We start from the raw sequence: 24,397 nt of genomic DNA, 5'->3' as shown, positions 1-24,397 counted from the left end.
TCCACTAAGGTCTATTTACAGCAGTTATTGCCGTATGATTCACAGCGAACGACAGCTGGCGCTGCAGCTGCCCCATATATGTACAAGGCTAGCACAGCTGCCGGTCTGCCAGGAGCCAGTCTCATCCTTTACCAGAAAGCTCAGGAGTTCATGATCTCTTGAAGACCATGTTGGATTACAGTAGCATTTATTAGGGACGGAGCAATGGCCTAAACACAGGTAAACAATTACTATGCACGGACGGATTGAAAAAGGAAAAAAATCCTAGTAAAAGGGCTCGTTCAGACTTTGCATAGGTCTGGGTGCTTATAAAGGTTTCCTTAGTTATGTTCCCAGATAAGCTGGGTGGCAACAGAGTTCCACAGGGGCGGTCACCCAGCAATCCCTACGTGCCTGATCGCCAAACTTGCACCAATACAGGACTATTGCCATACATACATGACATTTGCCATACAGGAGCCCTGGAAAGCTGGGTGTCAAGACCTGTTGAGGGCCATATTATCGGTCGGTGCTAGAAAAATAAAGATTTTTTTTTTTAGGGTAAAACTTTTTTAAAATAGGCAAACTATACAGATTCCGGCATGACCCGGGCAGCAAGCTATAAAAGAAGGGCACGCAGCCAACGGAGGGCGTCTGCGTGTTCTTTTCATGTCAAGCAATGCCGATTTCACACAACATACAAAGAAAAGCTCCTGGTCTTAAATATACGGCTTCCGGCGATGTACGAGGATCTAAGTGCAGCTCTAGAGGAGCTCTGGCGACTTCAGGGAATGGGCAGTCAGATAAATATTACGGTAATGGATCCGATGGATCACTCAATGCACATGTAGCCACCGATCAATCGAGTCTAGAGCTTCAGAGAATCATAAATGGACGGGAACATTGAACATGTTCGGTGCCCAGGATCATTGCTATGAGGTGTACATAAGAAAGGACTGGCAACGTCTTATTGTTGGCTCCCCATACTGGGAATGAAGAGGCTGAAGCTTGCTTGCCCCCCTCCATCCCATCCCCTGTAGGAGAAAAGAATATCATGTTCCTCAGGATAGTTCTTCTGTCAACGTGTCTATGGATAAGGGGCCCCTCAGAAGTAAGCAAGGGTGATCTGGACCCATTTTTGTCATGAAATATACAGTCTCCGCATGGAAGTGTGAACGCAGTCTTAGGGCTTATTCAGACAAACGGGATATACGTCCGTGCTACGCGCCCGATTTTCACGCGCGTGGCACGGACCTATATTAGTCTATGGGGCCGTGCGGAAATGTGCTTGATTTTTACTCAGCGTGAGTCCGCTGAAAAAAAAAGTCACGACATGTCCGTTCTTTGGGCGTTTTTCGCGCATCACGCACCCATTGAAGTCAATGGGTGCGTGAAAACCATTGAACTTCCGTGGGACGCGCGTGATTCGCGCAACAGCTGTGAAAAGGATGAATGAATACAGAAAAGCACCACGTGCTTTTCTGTTTACAAACATCCAAACGGAGTGTCATAATGATGGCGGCTGCGCGAAAAGCACGCAGCCACGCATCATACGGGGCTGTCACACGCAGCTGTCAAGTGCCTTTTGCGCGCGCAAAACGCCACGTTTTGCGCCTGCAAAACGCACGCGCTCGTGTGAATCCGGCCTCACTGAGCATTTTCCCTGAAAATGCTTTCTGCATGATATTGTTTTCGGTTATTAATATTTTCCATCACTAAACACCATTCTGCTGTGTCCTTTAAAACACTTAGGGTATGTTCACACGCAGTAGCAAAATACGTCTGAAATTACAGAGCTGTTTTGGCCTGAAAAGAGCTCCTGATTTTCAGACGTTTTTGTAACTACTCGCGTTTTTCACTGCGTATTTTACGGACGTAATTGGAGCTGTTTTTCAATGGAGTCAATGAAAAACGTCTCCAAAAACGTCCCAAGAAGTGACCTGCACTTCTTTGATGCGGGCGTCTTTTACAACTATAAGAAACATTGGAGAGGTGGCCAGTCATATCCAAATTTTTTTCAATCTAAATAGGTTAAAGAATTTTGAGCACTTTAATTTTTATTACGGTCGGGGCTCGGTTTTAGAGTTTCTGTTGTGAGTATCGGAGCTTACGGTCTTATTATTAAAGCAATTCAATTTTTACGTAGAAAGCGGAGGGTCAGGATTCTCTAACCCCCGGCGATCAGCCACGTCCTGCCATTTCTCCTGCAGCGACTGCTGAATGGCTGACCACGTAATGCATGGATGGGACGGGTTCACCAGAACAGCTTTCTATTCTGGCTCATTGAGGGGATCCCAAGCTGGGTACCCCCTCTATGAGGTCAATATGCCCTTGTTACAATTTAAGTACAGAACCTCTTCTCCGTAACCCTTCCCCTTCCAAAATCAGTAAATCTCCATAAACGTCAGACTAATAAGAACTGCGTTCAACTCAAGACGAATAACAATGCCCGTGTCTATCAGCGGAGACCTATTTATGTAAAACTTACTCCATAAATAACCGCACACACAATACACCGAGGTCCCGAGATGTGACTTTTACCCTCCACCATTATTCTAATAAAACAGTAATTGAAAAAGAAGAAATGCCACGTCTCATCCTTTCCCACAGAGCAGAGGAGAATCTGCATGAATGTGCACGTTTTATGTCCTTATGTTGGAGAAGAAAAGCGACAAAGAAGAAGGTCACTTATCTCCTATAGTCCGTTCCAGTAGTAACACTAGGTCTATTATTATTTGGCATCATCCTTGATCTATTCCAGGAGGCTCCACATTTTTTACACACTGCAGCAATGTTTCTATTTAGGCAGGACCTACACCATTACCCATCCTGATCTTCCTCATTCATGAAGAGAATACCAGAACTTCAGTTAAGACTGACACTTTAGTAGACAGCGCAGCAGGAGAGAAATGGGGGTCTGCATAGCGATACAGACTTCTATACCAATCATGGAAAGCTGAAATGTATTTAGGATTTACTATAAAAATTACTAGTGCCCTGATACAGCGGTGTGTGTGTATGTGTATATCTAGATAAGATCGATAGGACTACTACACAGATTCTGCTTTGACTGTGTGATGTCACCCCACCCATGACATCATAGGCCCTTTGATTACGTCATGGGGGGCATGGCTTAACCTAGATACCCAAATACTCTTGCGAGCTTCCTACCACCATCAATTACAACCCAATGAACCAATCATAACCCCCTTTGAAGCCCTCATTGAACCCGACCTCATATATACTGACTCTCTGCCAATTGTGACAACACGCCTCTATCAACAGCAGGCAGTCTAATGCACCAGAGTCATATGCTAAACACGGCTGACCATCAATCCACAAGGAACAGCTCCGACAGCTGTACCACGGAATTTACAAGAGACAGCTCAACAGCTGTACCCACTATAATCACGGATACATCAAAGCGGACAGATCGCCAGCACTGCTGCTCATGCAACAGATTCCAGGCACAACCAACACAAAAAAAGAAAAAGCCTAACAACCAGGCAGCAACTGCAAAAACATCAAAGCTGGATCCACCGTGCAAAAAGCACGTGAAAAATCAAATTTCTGGCATTCACACAACATCCAAGTCAGGAAACGACAACATGAATGATCATGGCGGTATGCCCCGTTTAGGGAGTCATTTGGCTCAGTATTTGTGGGGTTGTTACGTGATAATCTTTTACTTACTGGGCGTCTAGTGACTTGCTTATGATCATTTTATTCTTGCGGTAAAGGAATCACGGCTCTAGTACTAAAGGCCCGGTTTACACAAGCCAATGATCAGGCGAATGAGCATTTACACATGATCGGTAACGATCGTTTGCTCAAACACGGCAGCGATCAGTCGACAAATAAGCAAACGCTCGTTTGTCGGCTGATCGGTTATTTTATGCGCCCAAAAGTTGGACGCATGTCAGCTGCACATCTTCCTGTGTAAACAGGATCTACTACTGGCAAATGCAAAACATATGAGAAGAAACGATCGTTCATCCTCCTAACTTTTAATCATTGCTCTGTAAATGGAGAAAACAATCGTTAATCGCTGTTATCGATTGGCGCTCACTTAGCACGCAAAAATCTGCCTTTGTAAAAACCACCGTTACTGGGGAGCTTGTGCTAATCCACAGCAGCCAATCTACATAAACAGAGCCGCAGCATAGACCAAGGGTGAACAGAGCAGCAGGCTGACAATATGAGGAGTCAGAAGGTGGATCTCACACAGGTTAACACCAGTGACACCTGAAATGTGACACTTTAGACTTTAAAGGGTTTGTCGTTAGAGGACAACCCTGTCCACATGTCCTATTAGGGCACATAGAGGTGGTTACCCACTTAGGTCCAACCTTTGAGACAGAAAGAGAATGGTTTTGGAAAAGTAGACCCGGCCCCTCCATGAATTACACGGTCAATATCAATTTTGTAAGAGAAACGAATATATATAATTTTTTTTTTTTATCAGATTCAAACAGAATAATAACGAAATAACACAGACATACTTCAGGAGCCAGGTATTCTGGGGTACCACAGAACGTCTTCATCGTCGCTCCGTCCTTTATACCTTCTTTGCACAATCCAAAATCTGTTATTTTTATGTGTCCATCTTTGTCCAGCATAAGATTTTCCAACTAGAGTAAAACATAAAAATATAGTAAAAAAAACGAAATAGAAACTTTTGGGGTTAAGTTGAAATTGCATACACAATAATAATAAGGCCGCGGCAGCTGCAGGCCGGTGTTCTGCTCTTTCCAGTTTACCGCACATCTGTCTGGTGCTTTACCTCAGATAACCCGGGTAGTGAGCGCAGAGGTTTCCAGCACACAATAAAAACACCAATTCACTTCTCGTCTCCTTGTCCGGTCAGAGAAGGCAGACGGGAGTATTTATAGTGTCAGACAGGTAAGCGGAGCCGCTCCACCAGACTTTTCATTACAGATACATTTTTACCTTATACTGTTTAGTAAACTTCCAGGCAGCGCCAGGATAAAAAATAAAATAAAAAATTGGCTTTAAACTCTGAATAGGATGCCAAGAAAGCAACGAAGAAAAAGGTCAGTCTTACAGACGCAGGGATTTACTCTACTAGGATATAGGGGGCACTAAAGACCAATTCTTACTGCTTAGATCTGGTCAGAAAAAGAACGACGAAGTACAAGCAGCCGGTTAAATCATCAAAAACAGAGAGGGATTAACCCCTTAAAGACCAGGCCAATTGGAGTTTTTCATTTTCGTTTTTTCCTCCCCGCCCTCCAAAAGCCATAACTATTCTATTTCGTCGACATAGCCATATGAGGTCTTGTTTTTTGCAGGGCAAGTTGTAGTTTTTGATGCCACCATTTATTGTACCACATAATGTACTAGCAATCTGAAAAAAAATTCCTTGTGGGGGAAATGGGCAAAAAACTGCGATTACACCATTTTTTTTTGGGGGGGGGGGGGTTTGTTTTTACGGCATCCATCAGGCGGTAAAAGCTACACTCACCTTATTCTACAGGTTGATACGATTACAGCAATACTACATTTATATGTATTGTTTTATGTTTTACCACTTGGGGGGGGGGGGGGGCGTGATGGCGTGTTTGAGGGGCGCCACCCTGAGTATATCAATTTAAATGCCGCGGTTGACCGTGGCATCTAAGGTGTTAAACGGGCAGAATCAGAGTGAACTTTGATTCCGCCCGTTGCAGTGGGGTACCCACTGAGTATGGGGCGAGCTCAGCCCGTGAGCCTGCTCCATACTTCCCCCTTAATGGCTGCCACATACGTGACGTGTCGCTAAGGGGTTAAAGGGAATCGTCGCCTTGTACACCATGTTGTTTTTCAGTCCAAAATTCGGTGCAGATTACATTCATATATTTTTGTAGCGGTCAGAGCTCTGTATGGGAAAAAAAAAAATAGGAGCTCCGACCGCTCCAAATCCTGTTAAGAGAATGATAAAATGATGGCGGCTTGTGAAAAGGGCAAGGCTTTGGTCATGAAGGTAGGTGCCAGTCTTGGGTTCTAATGCCCAGTAGTCATTATGGACCAGTTTAAAGCGTAACTGTACTTTCAAAAAAGACTTTGGATAGGTCAGAGACATATCAGAAGTTTTGATCAGTGGGGACCCAGGTGTGTGGACCACGACCGTCGCTGAAATGAAGGAGCAGAAGCGCTCAACTGAGCGATATGCACCTTTGGCTGTGACCGCGCACCTTGAGCCAGTCTTCAGCCTAACAAGAAGCGCCGATCACAGCCATAGAAGCAGGGTTCCCAGTTAAAGGGTAACTAAACAGCGACAAAATTCTGACATGTCCTAGTGACATGTCAGAAGTTTTGATTGGAGGGGGTCTGAGCACGAAGACCCCCACCAATCGCTAAAACGAAGCGGCAGAGGTTATTGTGGCAGCACTGAGCCACTTTGTATCGGTTTGGCCTTTTCCGGAAATCAATGTATCGGAGTACAGGCTGAATAGAAAGTCTATGATCCCACACTCTGATACATCAGCTTTCCGGAAAAAGCCGAGCAGAAACGAAGCGGCTGAGCGCTCACACGAGCCACTTCGTTTTAACGATTGGTGGGGGTCTCCGCGCTCGGACCCACCAATCAAAACTTATGACATGTCAGAAGTTTGTCATACGTTTAGTTACCCTTTAAGCACTTTCGCACCTCCGTTTCAGCGACCGTGAGATCTAAACACACGGACCCTCACCGATCAGAACATCTGATATGTCCCCAAAAAATTTTGAAAGTAAAGTTTCTCTCAAAGCATTTTCAAGGTTTACTACCTGAAGAAAATACCTTTAAATCTCGGTAAACTACATTTTTCTCCGAATGAAGATAATCTAATGCGGAAACGATTTCTGCTCCATAAAATCGCGCTCGGTCTTCAGAAAATATACGTTCTCTTGATAGATGGAAGAATAGCTGAAAATATAAACGGCATAAATTTAGAGTTACGGCAATTCTAGGACTCAAAGGCTGGCAGGGGCAACTGAGAATATGAATACCTCATTCACCCCCTCCTTCCTTTCTTGTGGTTTTTAATGCGAAGAAACATTAAGGCCCTGTTCACACAGTTTTTTGCAGGCAGAAAAAAAAATCTGCACCAGAATTCCTTCAAGAATTTTGAGGCAGATTTTGAACTGCCTGCACTTATTATTTGCGTTTTTTGCAGCAATTTTCACCCGTGGCCATTGAAGCTTATACAAGGACCATGGGGCAAAAACCGCAGCAAAAAAGGCAGAGACTAGCGCCGCAGGTTTTTTCTGCCTTCCATTAATTTCATGGGACATCAGAGGCGGGAAACCACGGCAAGAAAGAACAGACCACTTTTTTTTCCCACGAGTGGCCAAAAGCCTGCCGGGAAAAAAAAACAAAAAAACGCCTCTGCCTGCCACTGAAATCAATAGAAGCCAATTTCAGCCATTTTTTGGCGCAGATTCCGACAATTCTCAGTGTGAACGGACCATAAACAAGGCAAACTTAGGCGATGAAGCCCCAATCGCAAAATTAATATGGACTAATTCAGATTTATGCCAGCACATCCCTTCCCATCCTGGTACAACAGATCCCTTAACTAGGTCCCGTCCCCTTTTATTTATTATTTTATGAGGGAAGGGCAGCGTGTTTCTTTGACCCTAGTTCAGAGGGCTTCTCTGCTTCGGATAATTCTTTTTTGTTAGAATGGCCCTTCAATTATGAACGGATCACATGGTGTCCCGCTGCTAAGACCTCAAGCGACCAGCTGTAATTGGTGTGGAAGGCCTGCAGCAACTGTTCAATTCTCCTGCAGCGCCACCACAGGGGAAATGAAGCATTACATAGTATGCAGAATCGGTCGGTGGGCTGTCCATGTAATGTATGGATGTCACAGGTCCTCTAGATTGAGAGCCACTCTTTGTTCTCGCCAATAAAGAGGTTGCCCCCACCTCATCTATTAAATCAAAGTTCCCTAATAGGGTATTGAAAATAGTTTTTTGAATAAACAGACAACACCCTTATCCCATACTTGCCAACAACTGGGAAAGGACATCAGGGATACTCCGTAAATAAATACAGACAAGACCCCCTAAATACAGACTTTAGACCAGAACCACTAAATATAGAGCCACTCCAGAGTCCCTGAACTTATAAAGACCCCATACCATACTCCCCCCTAAATAACAACCCCAGAGCAGACTATTCCCTTAATACAGATCCAGATAAGACTATCCCCTGATACAGACCCCAGATCAGACTCTCCCTAAATAATGACCACAGACACTCACCTCTCCCAGTTTCTGCACTCCCCCACTGCCGGGGGCCAGCATCAGAACATAGTTTGCTGCGGCACCTGGAAGTGAAGGAGAGTGCAGGAAAGGGAAAAGGCGAGTATATTCGGAATCCAGGAGGTTTTCCTTCTCTTCCAAGAGTCTGGGAGATCTCCCCATTTTCACGGAGTCTGATGTTTTGGGAGAGTCGGCAAGTATGCCTTAACCTCCTTTATTTACTTTGTTTGCTGACCTAAACCGGCTCTTCTTTATATGGACCCCATAACATTTACAAGGTCTGCCCCTATTATACCTATATCCTGCCAGATCACGCAGTCACATAATGAGTAGTCACCAGTTTAAATGCCCATTTATAAAAAATTTATTTGCTGAACTTTTTTTTTTTTCCTCGGTATATACATGGTCTAGACAATATTAGCAGTTTTATTTCAGATCACTGACAATTTTTGCCTGGATGGGCTGTGCGTAGGAAAAAACAAATGCCGTTGTAATTATACGTATACTTCATTTATATGCAACGCAATGTATTCCTACAGAAGTCCTCGCGGTCATCAGACTGAAGTTTACATTGCACTTAACTTAAACCAACAATCTTGAAAGCGACTTCACAAATGAACACTTTAGTATTTACCTCTCCTCCATTTGCATATTCCATAACAAAACATAAGCGATCATGTGTCTGAAAAGAATATTTTAATGCCTGAAATAAACAAAAAAAACTTACGTTTACAAATCATGCAATGTATTCAGAAGAATCAATTACTGCACCTTCCTGCAACTTTGTTGTATCAAATGTCACAGTCTTGTTTTAACTTTTTATTCTTTGCAAGACTAAATTATGAAATTCCTATGTGACAAATCCCACCATGGTAACATAATTCACCATTATTTCCCATGAGGGCAACTCAACGATTGAATGGCTTTTTTTTTCTGTCAATGTTGCAGGAGGCTGCCCCCTCTTTTCTTCGTGTTAACGGTCTCTGTAACCACATGTTTCATTGCCCTTCATAATACAAGTCAATCACAACCAGCAAGTAGATGTGTAAACTTTAAGTACCAGCAATATGGGTCCTCAACCCAGACAAATCACGGCTACCAAAGATTTGAACCTCCGCCTCCCAAGTTGTTCATATAAAATTAGGGAATTCAGAATTTCAAAACAAATGCAGAATCGGGAACATATGCATTGGATTTGTGTATTTGGAGGGGATTCATTTTAATGCTGTCCATATAAATCAGGATTTCTCAACATTTCTAAGCCAAGTACCCCCTACTCAAATAAACATCATCAAGATACCCCAGGACTATGATCATACACAACACTGCACCCATTTTGAAGACAGAGCAAGTACCCCTCCCCATAAGCATGCAGATTTATTGGAACAGGTCCTCTATTCTATTTGATATCTTTGTATACAGGTCCTTTATACAGAGAAACGTGGGTTGAGCATATTGCTGACTCCCAGGCAGGCAAACAGCTGCTTACACTGTAGAATAATACAGTGGAACGACGGTCTTGGATCAGGCGCAACTGTAATAGACCCTCAACCAGAGACAACAAGTCGCGTGCTTATTTTAGTTCTGCTTGATCACGGGCAACAGCTTCTCTGCAGTCGATAATGTCCTGTGAAAAAATGCAAATAAAATATAGCAACGGTCTTGCTGACCGGTACGGTTATCCCTCGTGTAGGTTCTATCATTCGCTCAGCCAACACAATTAAGAAAAACTTACGGTAAGGAAAGGATGCCTAGAATTCTGTAAGACACGGTTTTCAGTCAGTGTATGTGCTACTTCATCCTAATAAAAATAAAACATGGCCAATTTTTATAAAGCACACTAAAAAGACACGTACAGACATCATATAAGGTGATCGACACAGATCTGCACATATAATGTTTACAGGTGTAGGATCATTTTATCCTACAGCCCTCAACATTGAAATAAGTTGTTCATATCGATCCTATGGATGTTTATAAATGTTCCTCAAGGGCGGGTAGTAGCGATTATGGGGAGGAATTTTTTGGACTTCCTGGCAGTGTTTTTAAAACGCAGTAGAGTGCTCCGACCCGCTGACATTTTTTTTTACAAACACAGTGCCACTCTACTTTGGGTCCATTGTCTGGTATTGCAGTGTCAAGTGAATGGGAATCCGACCAAGGACAACGCCTGCATGATGTTTATAGGTTCTCCCAGTGTTTGCGTGGATTTCCTCCAGGTTTTCTCCCACACTTCAAAAATATACAGATAGGGAATTTAGATAGTGAGCCTTACTCAGGACAGTGAGTAATGATACAGTGCTGCAGTATATGTGGTGCTATATAAGCAATAGAAATAAATGTGGATAAACCGAAATGCCAGTCATAGCGCCCGGATAGTAGTGGCGCTGGGTCTGTAGGAAATAAAAAAAATAAAGTGGACTCTCCGTCCTTTCTTATGATCAGTGAGGGTCCCAGAGGTCTGTCACATCAATCACACATTAATGGCACATCCCAGGCATATTAAAGATGTTGCCAAATTTAGACAACCCCTCTTTAAATATCCTATTAAAGCATTCTAAGGTAACAGAGGAGGGGTCCTAGTTTGGGACCTCCACTTATTAGCAAGAGCGGAGAATAACTAAAGAAAAAAAAGTGGAGGACACCCTGGAGGAACCCACATAGCTGCATCACATAGATGGCCCATTAATGGTCAACATGTAATCTATGGGCTATACAAAACCCATGAACAGTCTGCCAGGTTTTCCCGCCTATTAAACCTAATCACTGGGGCTCCCTTGGGATTAATTGATCATCAGGGGACCATTATAACAAAATGGGCTGTCCAAAAAAGACAACCACTTCAAATCTCAGAAATCTTTATAAAACCACGTGATTTGGCCACAGTTGGGTTCGTGTCACTTTTGGGCAACTTTAAGCACTCTGAGGTGCCCTTTAATAAAAATTATTGGGAGATGTTTTGCTATAATCATCAGTACTCAAAATGGGGAGGATATGCCCATTGTGCCAGACTTCCAACCAACCGCTAGTTCAGAGTACACCGGTGTGGAACTTGACTCATGCCAAGTTTGTGGCTCAATACATCCTAATAGGTGCAATTGTCACATGTCTAAAATTAAAAAACAGTTAACGAAACGGTTCAATGAAAAAAACAAAAACACTGGACCCACCTTTGCAACTATTACTTCTTTTTTTAAAATTTTCATAGCGTAATATCTTCCGGTTGCTTTTTCTTTGACTAAAATGACTTTTCCAAAGGTACCTTTCCCCAGTAGCTTCAGATATTCAAATTCATTCATGGTCTGTAGATATCAAAAACAAAATACAATGAGTTCCCTTGGGTTGATACTTTTGTTTAAAGCCGCAAAAAATTCATCGCCACTGAGGATTAAACAGTTGAAAGAGCAGAATTATTTTTTTTATACAAGTATTTCCCCCAACCCCTCACCGTGTTAAAGGTGCTCCCCAGAATATAAAGATAGGGCTAAAATAATAGAACTAGATGCACTCACATATTAGAATAGACTATTTTAGAATTGACCCAAGTGCGGATCTTAGACCAGGGCAGTAGTTTTTATTTAATTACCTTCATCCATAAAGTTGCTTCAGCTCCCTCCTCCCCCACCACAGTTCTTCGAGATCGGCTCTCTATATTTGTAAGTGTCAGCATAATTATTTTAGCATTATTCAAAAAATTCTGGAAGACCCCTTTAAACCTTATAGAACCCATTTTAATTCACCGACAAAACTGGATATGTTGGCCACCAACGTCCTAATAAATATATCAGGTCATGTCAATTGAAATATGATTGACCATGCCCAATCACTAGTCCACTAAAAAAAAAAAAAAAAAAAAAAGTGGAGTCATGGAAATCTTAAAGGGAGTACGGCAAACCCCATTGCAAAAGAGTGCCAGGACCTGGTCGTGAGAACATTGACAGGAGTCCAAACCCACAGGAAGCAGCAAAATAACGGATTCTACATCCTCCATGGATCTGTTAGGGCCATTGTCCGTATTTATGGGCTGTATCTGAAATTGCTACTCAGCCTCACTACCTGGAATGAGGCCTATAGACAAGTGTGGTGCTGTTTCTGAAAAAATTTAAAAAATCCCAGACAAACCCCTTTAAAATGTCAAGAAGCGAAGATTAAAAAGCACGACAATTATATTTTTGTAGATCACTATGTGGATTTACAGACAGAATGAAGCCTATACAAGGATATACCTGTTACCCAATCTGACAAGCCCAAACTGTGAGCTACTGCAGACAGAGATGGCATCAACATGCCTTGTAATTGCTGCTTTGTCTGAAGAACAGTAGGTGCAGCTCACTAGAGTGTCTCGGTACAGCACGCATATACTGGTAATAGAGAGTATATTATATAGGTCAGTTACACACAAGCTCTCATATAGATATATGTAGAACTAAACACCCCTATGTGAATTTAGAGGAAGGGGTTAACTTACTACTTTGTGTTTTGGTTTTGAAAGAGAGACTTCCATTTCCTCTGCACCGGAATTATCACTCGGGGAGCCAGACCTAAAATCCATCATCTCCTCCTCCTGTTTCTTAAGGCTGTCGGCTACTGCCTGGATGGCTTTTATCCATTCTTCTCTATGAAAAAAAATAATATATAATTATATTAAAATAAAGTCAAGGACAGAAGTTTGACCCAATGTGATGTCAACCACAACCGGTACGGTACAGTCGGCCAGTATAAAAAAAAGTCCATCTGTCGGCCTATTGAAATCTCAGATTGTCATTTTCAGCAGTAACAAAAAATAAAGCCAAAGAATATACCTCTTGCTACTTTTAATTTTTTTTAATCTAGAAAAGGTACAAAATTCTGCTTAGCTGCATAATATATCATTATAGGGACCAGAGCTCCAAATGCCCTCCTTCCCTTTACATATTCACGGAAATAATAAAAAAACTGATAAAATTCTGACTGCCTGCCTTCACCACTAGGGGGAGCTTACTGAAGACTGATTTATAAAGCTTCTGTAGAACTCTGATAAATCTGTCTTCAGGAAGCTCCCCCTAGAGGTGGTTGAAGGTAGCCATAATTTTAGAAATTAACTCTATGGGTGTGTGAAGGAAAGCAGGGATTTTGAACTATAGATCATAAAAATGTTGCTCCGATCCCTTTAGAGATATATTTGGAAATCAAATAAACTTTTTTTTATAGAAGAAAAAAAACAATGAGTACATTTTAATAATATGATGTCATTATAATAATGTATATAGACTATGGGAGCACTAGAATTGTCCCTATGTTTTGCCATGGCAGCCAAGTTGTACTCAATTGCCTCGGTCATTACTTGTCGCCAAGGCACAGTCCTACTTTTATTCAGATATTGGGGAGATCAAAACTGGTGCATGGGTAAAAGTGAAGCAGTTGCCCACAGTAACCAATCAGATTGCTCCTTTCATTTTTCAAGGAGCCTTTGAAAAATGATAGATGGGATCTGATTGGTTGCAATGGGTAACTGCTCCATATTTTCCTTGCACTACTTTTTGATAAATCTCATTTACATATAAAACCTGGTAGTAAACAGGAAGAGCAAAGGAGTCAAAACCTATCAAATGAGACATTTCTGGGACAAAAAAAATAAATAAAAAAAAAAAAATCGGTCAACATGTGGAGCAACATTGCATTTGAAAAAAATAAAATTTGCATTGACAGACCCAAACGTACTATATCCAACTTATGCGCCATCTGAAGCCGTCTGCAGAAGATTCATTTTGCTATTTTTACGATGCTTATTTTCAACATCTCGAAGAAGTTTTATTTTTAGCCCAACAGCTGGACAAGCTGCATCCAGTTATTTTGGTTCCGCAATCCAGAAAGTTAGGACATTCTCCGTTCAGTTCACATTTGGCAATTTCAAGCATGGGACCATTTTGAACTGCATATAGGACCACAACAAAAAGTTGTGGGTAGCCCATCATCTGCCAACCTGCAGGGGGCGTAGTGTTGAGTTATGGTTCAATTTCTGACGTTGACAAGGAGATAGTAAAAAAATCCATGCCGTGCTACGGTTTAACCAACAACTAGATGAAGATACATAAAAATGTGACTATGGGTACTATTAGGTTTCATCTTGGTAAACGAGCCTGTAGAGCAGCGGTTTCTGACCTGTGGTTTTCCAGCGCTTATACTACAACTCTCTGCCTGCCCAGACAGCCCATGCTGGGAGTTGTACTTTCACAACAGCTGGAAAGTTGGATACCATTGTTATAGAGTATCATGTAGCGCTACTACAGTCCACAAAAGATTAAGCAAATACATTACTTCAGTAGCTCCAACCATGTATGGATGGCTTAAAGGGTTTGTCCACTTTGGACAATCTCTACATGTTAGAGCGGTCCCTTGACAATATGCAAATCAGTGTCCCCCTGCTGTGATCCCCAGAGATCAGTTGTAATATGTGGGGTAACCTGGCAGTAAGTGTAAAATTTTCTGGCAGCGCCACCACAGGGAATATAAGGCATTACATAGTGTCCATTCAAATCAATTGGCTGTCTCTCTGTGATGCAGGACAAGACGGGTCCTACAGAGCAGGAGACGGTCTTTGTAACTGCTCTCCACTCTGACCAACAGAGGCGAATCTGGATCCCCTTTATTACCTCAGAATTCCCCATTAGGGGCGGCTTAGTTCCATTTTCATATACCCCGAGAGAAAATCCAGTCAAAATAATCTTCCGCTAGCTCTTCGTGTATCGATGACATCATATTAGTGATTTCCAGAATCTCTTAAGGTACTTTTACATGGGCCAGTTATGAGGCAAACAAGCTTTCACGTGAACGCTCATTCCCGATCATTCCCTGGTGTAAACAGAGCAACGATCAGCTGATCACATAGTTTATGCAACATCAAATATTATTGTGTAAACAGGGAGATGTGCTGCCGACATGATGGAAATGTATGGGGACGAACGATCGTAGTAACTATCGGCTCACCCCATACATTACTGATAATAGCTCCTTCTGAAAAAAGCAAACAAGCGCCGATCAACTAACTGTCTCCTTGATTGGCGCTAGTTTACACCATCCATGTCGGGCCATGTAATAGGACCCTTAAAGAGGTTTGAGGACTTTACAGAACCCTTTAATCCAAGATATCAGTGGTGGTCCATGATAAGAAACTTCAAAGTGATCTACCACGTACCTATGACATAACAGAGGATTAGACTTCTCCACAGATGGGTGTATTGGATAGTCACAGGAACAGGACTGGTCTATAACCCCCCCAGCCCTACCCTTATGGCACAAAACCCAGTAAATCTTTAGCTTTTGCTATACTTGTCTAGACAAAGAAATGACAAGCAGAAATAACTGGATATGAAATATGGTTTCCTACATGAAAAGGCTGTTTCTTCTGCACCAGCAAATTGATTCGTAACCGCTGCTTCATGATTAGCCGGCATTATTATGCTTCATTTACACAGGTAGCGAAACTTCAGAGGCAAAGCAACACACTCCCAAACAGGTCTTCAAAAGGACCAGTATGAGATCACAGTCTTGTTGGTCTCGCGCCCTACACCACCCCCCCTTCTTCCACCACCGGCACCTTTAAGGTCTGCATAACGCAAACCGGAGAGATGCTGTTCGGAGGTTACACCAATGTTGGACTTCCTGGATTAAAAAACAAAACAAAAAACTACTAATAAACCTGAATCTGCAGTTTATAAAAGTAAAGCATGCAAAAGAAGCTGCTAATATCCACATCTATGTATGGAAAGGTTTCTAGAGATTTTCCAAACTGGGAGATGTGCAAGAAGCCCAAGGCCTCTCGTCTGTAGGAGTTTGTGGGAGAAGCTTCGGGCATCGTACGGTTGCTTTGGCAAAAGTACAACCCGATCTGCTGATCACATCTTCCGTCATATTTAAACTCCTAGTGAGAGACAAGAACACCAGCCATATTGAAGGTACCATTTAACTTTACTATTTACTACTATACCACCATATGGGAAGGCATTAAAGAGGTTGTCCTATTAAGACAACCTGTGTTCATGTGCCCTATTATGGTGAATAGACAGAAAAGGGGTCTCCCACTTGGGATCCCCTCTACTAGCCAAAGCTTAGAGCTGCTGCAAACAGTCTCTCACTCCGATTAACTCAGTCAGTCCATGTATTACACGAATGGCCACCATTCAATACTATATTTTTGGCCACAGCAGGGGAAATGCATGACCATCCTGACTTTCATGTGAGGGTTTATGAAACTGGACCTGCCGTGATCAGCCGATTGATGGGCCAGCTTCAGTTTAGAAAGGGGTTGTATTGGGACAACCCCTTTAACACTAGACCACCAGGGAAGCGGCCTTTAGAGTCTTCCACTACCCTAGACCATGAGGGGAGCTAGGCCACAGGGCAGTCTAAAATGAGTCCGAAATCTTTTTTTTTTACCCTAATTTTCAGTTGTCTAAACATAGGTGCCTTTCATAGTGCAGTGCATCTTATAATCTGATGAACATGGTACGGTACTTTAGGTTAAAGAGGACCTGAGACAGTGGGTCATCTCTGGAACTGGGGGTTCGGGCAAATAAAACAGAACTGGATTTAGGGCGACAGTGCTATACAGGTCAGTTAACCAGTTCAACTTATATGATCTAGTGACAGGTCCTCTTTAAGGTTCTACCCAGGACTGTAATTTTAACAAGGGGGAATCCACTACGTCTAGAGGAAATAAGGTTTCTCCACCAGCATAGAAGGGGATTCTTTACTGTAAGAGTAGTGAGACTATAAAACTCTGCCAGAGGAAGCAGTCATGATGGATTCATTGAAAAAAAAAAAAGAGTTGACACGGGGCCTGGATGCCTTTCTGAAGTGTAATAATATTACGAGTTATTGTTACTAGATTACTGGAGATGGGTCAGGGATTTATTCAGATTGCCGGATTCGGGAAGGAAGGGTTTCTCGAAGATTAGGAAAATTGGCTTTTATTGCATGTGGTTATTAATAATAATAATAATAATAATATAGATCCTAGTTTGCTGAGTTCTGTTTAGTGACAGATTCCCTTTAAGGGATGGCATAAGAAGCATTAAATATGCAAGGCCATGCTTTTGCCATCTTGCGCTAAACAGGACTCAAGAAGACATACCTCTCCTCAGGAGAATCCACATGAAACGTCCGCTCTATAACGGTGGTCCACTGGAGGCACCGGATGATAAATGTGTTTGGTTTTGGTCGTTCTGTCTTCATCAGTTGACATTCTATCACATGAGAGAAGAGGGAGAGTAAAAAAATGGCTTCCGAGCTTCTTCAAACAATCATTTATCTTGATTATACCTGGCAAACACACAGGAGTAACCAGCTGCAAAATCGCACAAGCCATTTACTCTGCCGGGATTAAACTTCAGGAAACAAAATAAAATATAGAATTTAGTAAAATATATTTTAAAATGTATTTAGTAATATAATTGTTTATTCTAATTTATGGCTGTTGTCCATGTCATGTACCTTCAAATCTATAGACATACCAGGGGACAGGATCACTTTATAGGGAACAAATTCCCCACGTCAATAAGGAGGACCATACTTTAAAAGAGTCTACAGGATAAGTTTAGCGTAGGGCATCTGTACAATGTCCTATCAATATTAAACTAGTGGGTGCAATTGCACTAAATCGTAACCGGATATGCCAATCTGGTGGCCAATAGAAGGCAGACCAACACCGTAAAGGGGTTCTCTCATAAAGACATCCCCTTTTTCAAAAAAGCCAAAACACAGAGGGTTTGGTTTCTCTTACACCCCCCCCCCCCCCCCAGCTGTTATTGCAAGGGAAGCAGCGGCCAGCCACACAATGTAGCATTATATGCCGGTTCCAAGCTGGGGACCCCCCTCTATGACATCCATTTTCCCTAAAAGGGAACAGGATTGTCCTGATTTAACTGTCCAGTAAGTCATGGTTTACCAGAGCTATAAGAAATAAAGGGTATGTTCACTTTTGCAACCAATTTCTTATATTGCTCCAATTCATCTTAAATATATTATAAAATAAAAAAAAAAAAAGAAGGAGGCAACTTTGGAATAGTCTAGATTAAAAAGCTTTATGGTGACAGACTATAAACGAACACTGTAGTCTGATCCTCCTGTCCTACTCCTTTCCATCTGTAACTAGTTATTGGTAATATTAGTTCATTAAAAGGGTTTTCCCATGAGGTTTATTTAGGACATATCCACAGGATACATCATAAATGTCGGATAGATGCGGGTCCCACCTCTGGGACCTGCACCTATCTGTAGAACGGGGCCCCGTAAATCCCGTTCTACCTTCTTATGCGCTTGCTGACTCCCGCCACTTCCTGACTATGGTCGGGAGTTAGCAGTGAATGGCAGTTACGGAAGCAGCGTAGCATGCGAGCTATGCTGTTTCCGTAACTACCATTCAGTTCTATGGTGCTTACGAAAACAGCGTAGCTCAGCGAGCTACGCTGTTTTCTCCTTCATGGTTGGAAATCAGCCGGAACACAAAGCGGTAGAACAGGGTTTAGGAGCCCAGTTCAAGAGATAGGTGCGGGTCCCAGAGGAGGGACCAGCATCTATCTGACATTTAGGATATATCCTGTGGATATGTCATAAGTGTCCCTCATGGGAAAACCCCTTTAAGTTGGCAAAAACTAATGGACAGATGAAAGGAAGTATTATTGCAGGATCAGACTACACAGTGTTTATTCGTAGTCTGTAACCATGGAAACACATAGGTCTGCAAAGAAACCGTAGACTCAAAATGTTAGAAAACTTTTAATCCAGACCATTTGCAGAATTGCTTACAATTTTAATTTCAGATGCATTGGAGCAAAACATGGACATACGCTTTATGCAATTCCTAAATATTGGAACCTATATTTTAAACAGTAGTTCCTTACCATAGGGGGCGAGGAGGACAGCAGAGCTGTAGGTTTCCTTCACCCAGGGCAAAGATTCAGTTTGCTGCTCTAGGCCTGTAAGGCAGAGTGACTTGTTGGTGCCCCCATCCAGACACTCCGAACCCGGGACACATGCCACGCCAACCCCCTCTAGCCACAGTCCTGCTATAGGCACTTTCTAAACTAGCAGAGCAGTTCTAAGATATTCTCTCCTCTATCAGTCTTGGCCGCTGCCCCATCAGCGTATCGTATGATATACAGTATACGTTTGACTTTTTAACCTCTAAATAAATAAAATAATCTGAGCTGTACATAGAGAACATCTCGTGTCGCCTAAACGTAGCAAAAATATGCAAATTGTTGATTAGCGGGCACTAAACTTGGTAATTAATCAGCTCGGGGGTCTGCAGGGGGTACCTTGCTTTGTCACACAATGCCTACTGTTATCATATTAAATAATTTTATCGTCCCCTATGATCATCATTTTGCTAAACAGAGCTTTATGGTGTGCAAACACTAAAAACAAACCAAGTTTAATTAACTTGCAGGGAAAGCCTCATTAATTACAAGTCAAGTTAATTAAAACAAAGCAGAGTAGCAGATTAGAGAGAAATTAACAATGTATACAGTCCAATATACTGTATAGATGAAATAAGGTACGGGGGCCACCAAACCTATAGTACAAAGCGACGCATGCACAACAACGAACACTAAATGTGGCCATTGACATGAATTAAGACTGAATCACAACCATCAAAGTCAATTACCATGATCTTCAACGGGGTTCAACTGTCACGCTCCTCGCTAATGATCACCAAGTCGTCGCAGCATACGGCAACTTTTCACCATCCTCACTGCCACTCAGGCCACAAGCACACAGGTGTATTACAAGTCCATGCACGCTCCGAGATGTGCATAGCCATTATACCCTATGGGGATATACCGTACTATACTGCAGTGTATCCTCAAATTTCATACATGGTATGTTACATCGGATGGCGTATTACGGAAGTATTCACCCCATTGTTTATAAAAGTTAAACCCTCTATAATATGGAGGCCTGTAGGCTCGATGCCTTTCATTGAGAAGAATTTAAAACTGGTGCTGACCATTAGTGGGGGCAACAAATCCCATCAGAAGTTGGAAGTCAATTGAATATTATACAGCAGAATGGCATCGCACTATTGTGGTGGAGGGGGTGCCACCAAAATATTCCCCCCATGATAATTTGGTCATCGTTTGGTGAGGACTCAACTTTGGCACTACCCTATACCTTGTAGACTCCACAGCAGTGACGCTTCCGGTCTCTAAGGCCCTATTCAGACAACAGGGAAACTCGGCCGTGAGATGGTTGTTTTCTTTTTACGACCGTCACGCGGCTGCATTAAAAATCAATGCATGTCTATGGGGCTATTCACACGGCCATTTTTTTATTTTTTTTAACGGACAGTGTAACCGGCATGGGAAAAAATAGGATACATCCTATTTTTGCCCGTTTTCCCGGATCCCTCAATAGACTCAAGTCTATGAGGGATTCCGTGAAAACGTATCCCGCACCGATGCAAATCGATCGTTTTGGCCCCCGGTCGTCTGAATAAAGCCCAATACAGAGTTGCCACGGTCTTTGAGATGAAAAAAAAATATGTCTTTTTGAAACATCTTACTAACAGCATCCTGCTCAAAGTGCATAAATAAAAGCAGAATTTCCTAGACTGTTCACGATGCAGCCAAAAAAAAAATAATATATATATATATTTGATTCATTATGTCAGATTTTCGAGAGTGCGAAAAAAATGTTCTGACCATAAACAAAAGTAGGAAGCTTAGCTGTGGATGTGGAGAAGAAAGAATAGGAGGAAAACCAGAGGAAGGAGGTGATATCTACACCAAAAACCTTAACCCATTACACAACGTACAGCCCTAATATGTAGATGTATTAAACCTTTATGTGTTCTCAGACATAGAAGTACCAGAGCTGATCAAGTCTACATGGGTTGTGTACCATGGTATCTTGCTCAGGTAATACAGGCTTATCTATTGTCCCATCAAAACCATAGATCACCATGAGTGGTACCAGAATACAAGCTTAGTTCATTTATAAGGCCACTTATCTTTTCATATCTTAACTTTTATTCGTATTGGAAGGTTTCCCTTCTGAGAACAGAAGTTTGGAAAGCATTAAGGGTCTATAATACTTACTGGCTACGGAGAAATTGTTCAAAGGGGTTTCTAGTTGGTCGACATCTTGAGGACGTTCCTTATAACCAATAAAAGTACCGTCAGTCTTGAGGAGAAAGTAACGGGGCCGCCAGGTCTTTATGTACTCACCTAAAACAAGAAAATAAATTTAGAAGGTGGTTATTTCAATCCTTTTATAATGGAAATGATACACATACTGTACACAAGGACTACATGCATTTAATGTTCAGTAAGGGTTGCCACCTGTTCTCCATCGTATTTTCTGGACAGGGGCAGAAATGCTCCTGCTGAGATTATTGACCTCTATGGTGGGGTGTAGATACCTGGTCCACAGCAAGTGCTCGGGAATTGGTTGTCTTTTCTTATGGTGGGTCAGCAGCTCAGCCTGCCACATGGTTGCCCCGCTGGGTATTACCACACCGTGATGCTCTGGCACGCCAAACATATGCTCTTCAAAGAGGTCAATGACTTCCTTGACAAGAGTGTTTCTGGCCCAATAGTTATCCACTCATATCTGGAAAGGAGGTTGGAGGCAACAACCATTACTGCAAGTATGAACATAGACTTTCCATTACCTTAAGTGGTTCCCCATCCTGTGGCTCTTCAGCAAGTGCAATGTTAAAACTACCAGCATGTCCTGTCATAGCATGCTGGGAGTTGTAGTTTCATAACCGTTGAAGACAGAGGCGTAACTTAAAGCTTCTGGACCTCAATGCAAAATTTCTAACAGGTCCCCCAAATTACAATGTGCCATGTATAATACTGGTGTCTTCTTATGGGGCAATGCCTTTGGACCCCCTCCAGTACAAGGATCCAGGTGCAACAGCTATCCCTGCACCCTCTATCGATATGTTCCTGGCTGAAGAGCCACAAGTTGGAGACCACTGCTAAATATTAAAATTATGCAAAGGCTCAAAATCTTGTATTCTGCAACTCCGGAAGTCAATACTGTTGTCTGAGGTATCTAATTATTCTCACAGGCTAAACTTTAAAGCAAATTCAAGGCAATAAATTGTCGGTAAAAGATCCGATTGGGTAAAGGCCCTTTTACGCTGGGCAATTATCGGGCAGACAAGCGTTCACAGAACAGGGCAGTGATCAGCAGATGAACGGCAAACGCTTATTCATCATCTGATTGTATAGGCTTTAAAAAAACAGAAATATTATCGTTATCGGCTGCAAACCGGGAGACGCTCCGCGACATGATGATAATGTATGGGGACGATCAATCTGAGTAACGACCGCTCGTCCCCATACATAACTCCTTATGAAAGGAGCAAACGAGCGATGAACGAGATGTCACATTGATCGGCGCTCGTTGCACCGACCAAAATAGTCCAGTGTTTAGGGACAATTTGGGCCTTTAGGTGCAGGTCTTGTCCATCTGCAGAAAAATGGTCTGATTTTCTGAATTTCTTTAGTTCATCTTTATAGCGGATGTGAGAACCAGAACCATGTGGATAAGGTATAGAAGAGGATTCTGGGAAAGGTAGACTAGTCACGACAAGTGCAAAAGATGGGGGAGCACTTACATTTTGCACCAGCACAAGCTAGTACACATTTCTTAAAACCAGCTAGAATTATCTTCCGACAGGTTATATTATTGGAAGTCCATGGGTCCAGACCCCCACAATGAAGAGGAGACCACATTCCGTGGAACTCCCAAATGCTTTTAATGCTGGTCAGACATTTCCAATACTGCAAACCTACAACACAATACGAGAAAGAGACCTATTGAAACCATTAAAAATAATCTTGAAGGAGTGGTCTCATCACATACAACCACATTAAGATGGTAGCCGCACAGGACCCCCTATACCCCCGGCAAATAGCATATTTGATAGGACTTCCCAACGTCCTTATAATGCATATGGATAGGGGTTATCTGGATGAGAAAACTCCTTTAAAACAGGTTTTACCATCAAAAACACATTTACGACAGATCAGAAGGATAAGCCATAAGTGTCAGATCGGTGATAAAATCTGGCAACGGGACCTTCACAAATTCCAAAAATGGGGGTGCCCAGACATTGTCAAAGATGCGACGGTATAAAGATACTAAAAACAGCTGTGTTGATAGTTTCTATAATATCCCATTTGCTACAATATCACCCCACGTCCTCATCGGGATCCCAACGGTCATAACCTAAAACGTGGTAGGTCTTCCAAATGCTAGGTGAGCACTGTCCACCCTCGGCATAATGTGAAAGGAACTACATCAACCCTAGACACTGCTAAATCGTAACAAGAAAATTATATTATATAACACACACACACACACACCAGCAATAAGTACACGTGACCACAGCAGCCCATTGGGTGACCGAGGGCATTCGGACATGAACCTATTCACACTTGAACTAAATATGAAGATCAGAAAATAGATAATAGTCATGGGATGCCATTAAAGTCAATGACATGGCATTCAAAAAGAATGGTATCCTTGTTGCTTCACCTCGGCTTGTACTAATGAACTTTTCTAACTTGGCGCTGGAATAAAGTGCATAATGTCAGTCGGCGGTTTATAGCATCAGTCAGGCTGCAGCGGGAATAGATTTAGGTTCACGATAGTTTATTATAAAGCCAATTCTGGTTAAATATAAAAAATTCACATAAGTATAACACAATGAAGTTCACCAGTGGAGCCTCTTCAAAGATGATAGAATCGCATAAAGAGCAATTCCCCAATTATACATCAGTTTTCTTCAAATGCATTGCAATACAGGCCAAGATAAATCCCAGACGCTGCTGTAAAAGGCATCCGTATATGGGTGATGGATGGTCCATAAAGGGCAAAGGGCTGAGATTTCACCCCCCCCCCCCCCAGGCCTGTTGGGTTATTACAGGTATGTTACACCTGTTACAGTGAGATTCCAATTATATTATGCTAATCAATTGCTATTTATGGAATTCCCAAATTTAGTCTTGAAAAGGAATGGGTTTCTATCTTAGGACATCAGATCATAGTATAGAACAATTACATCCACTGGTAATTGCATTGTACACTTTGTCATTATCATTGTATACACAGAATATATCAATAAGGTCCAACGGGTTATTTGTCCCATTAGAAATAGACCCTAGTGGCA

General features: G+C 42.2%; 1 protein-coding gene across 5 annotated transcripts in view; it reads right to left on the bottom strand.

The window, feature by feature from the left end:
- The window catches only part of AKT1 (AKT serine/threonine kinase 1), a 97,291-nt gene that overhangs the window by 17,784 nt on the left and 55,110 nt on the right, over nt 1–24,397 (bottom strand). For 2 of the 5 annotated variants that reach the window (XM_075843822.1, XM_075843823.1), the window contains exons 3-10: nt 21,309–21,437; nt 17,342–17,453; nt 12,698–12,845; nt 11,400–11,531; nt 9,965–10,030; nt 8,864–8,932; nt 6,761–6,886; nt 4,482–4,610 (exon numbers count right to left, since the gene is read on the bottom strand). In XM_075843822.1, the coding sequence (XP_075699937.1) occupies nt 4,482–4,610; nt 6,761–6,886; nt 8,864–8,932; nt 9,965–10,030; nt 11,400–11,531; nt 12,698–12,845; nt 17,342–17,453; nt 21,309–21,437 (911 nt within the window). Of the gene's footprint in view, nt 1–4,481; nt 4,611–6,760; nt 6,887–8,863; nt 8,933–9,964; nt 10,031–11,399; nt 11,532–12,697; nt 12,846–17,341; nt 17,454–21,308; nt 21,438–21,631; nt 21,823–24,397 lie in introns of all 5 variants that reach the window. The other 3 variants (XM_075843824.1, XM_075843825.1, XM_075843827.1) reach the window with 3 other exon arrangements.

The sequence above is a fragment of the Rhinoderma darwinii genome, chromosome 12 (assembly GCF_050947455.1).
Source record: "Rhinoderma darwinii isolate aRhiDar2 chromosome 12, aRhiDar2.hap1, whole genome shotgun sequence".
Taxonomy (NCBI): Eukaryota; Metazoa; Chordata; class Amphibia; order Anura; family Rhinodermatidae; genus Rhinoderma; species Rhinoderma darwinii.
The sequence above is the reverse complement of the archived record's forward strand: the minus strand, read 5'-3'. Positions and strand labels throughout refer to the sequence as shown.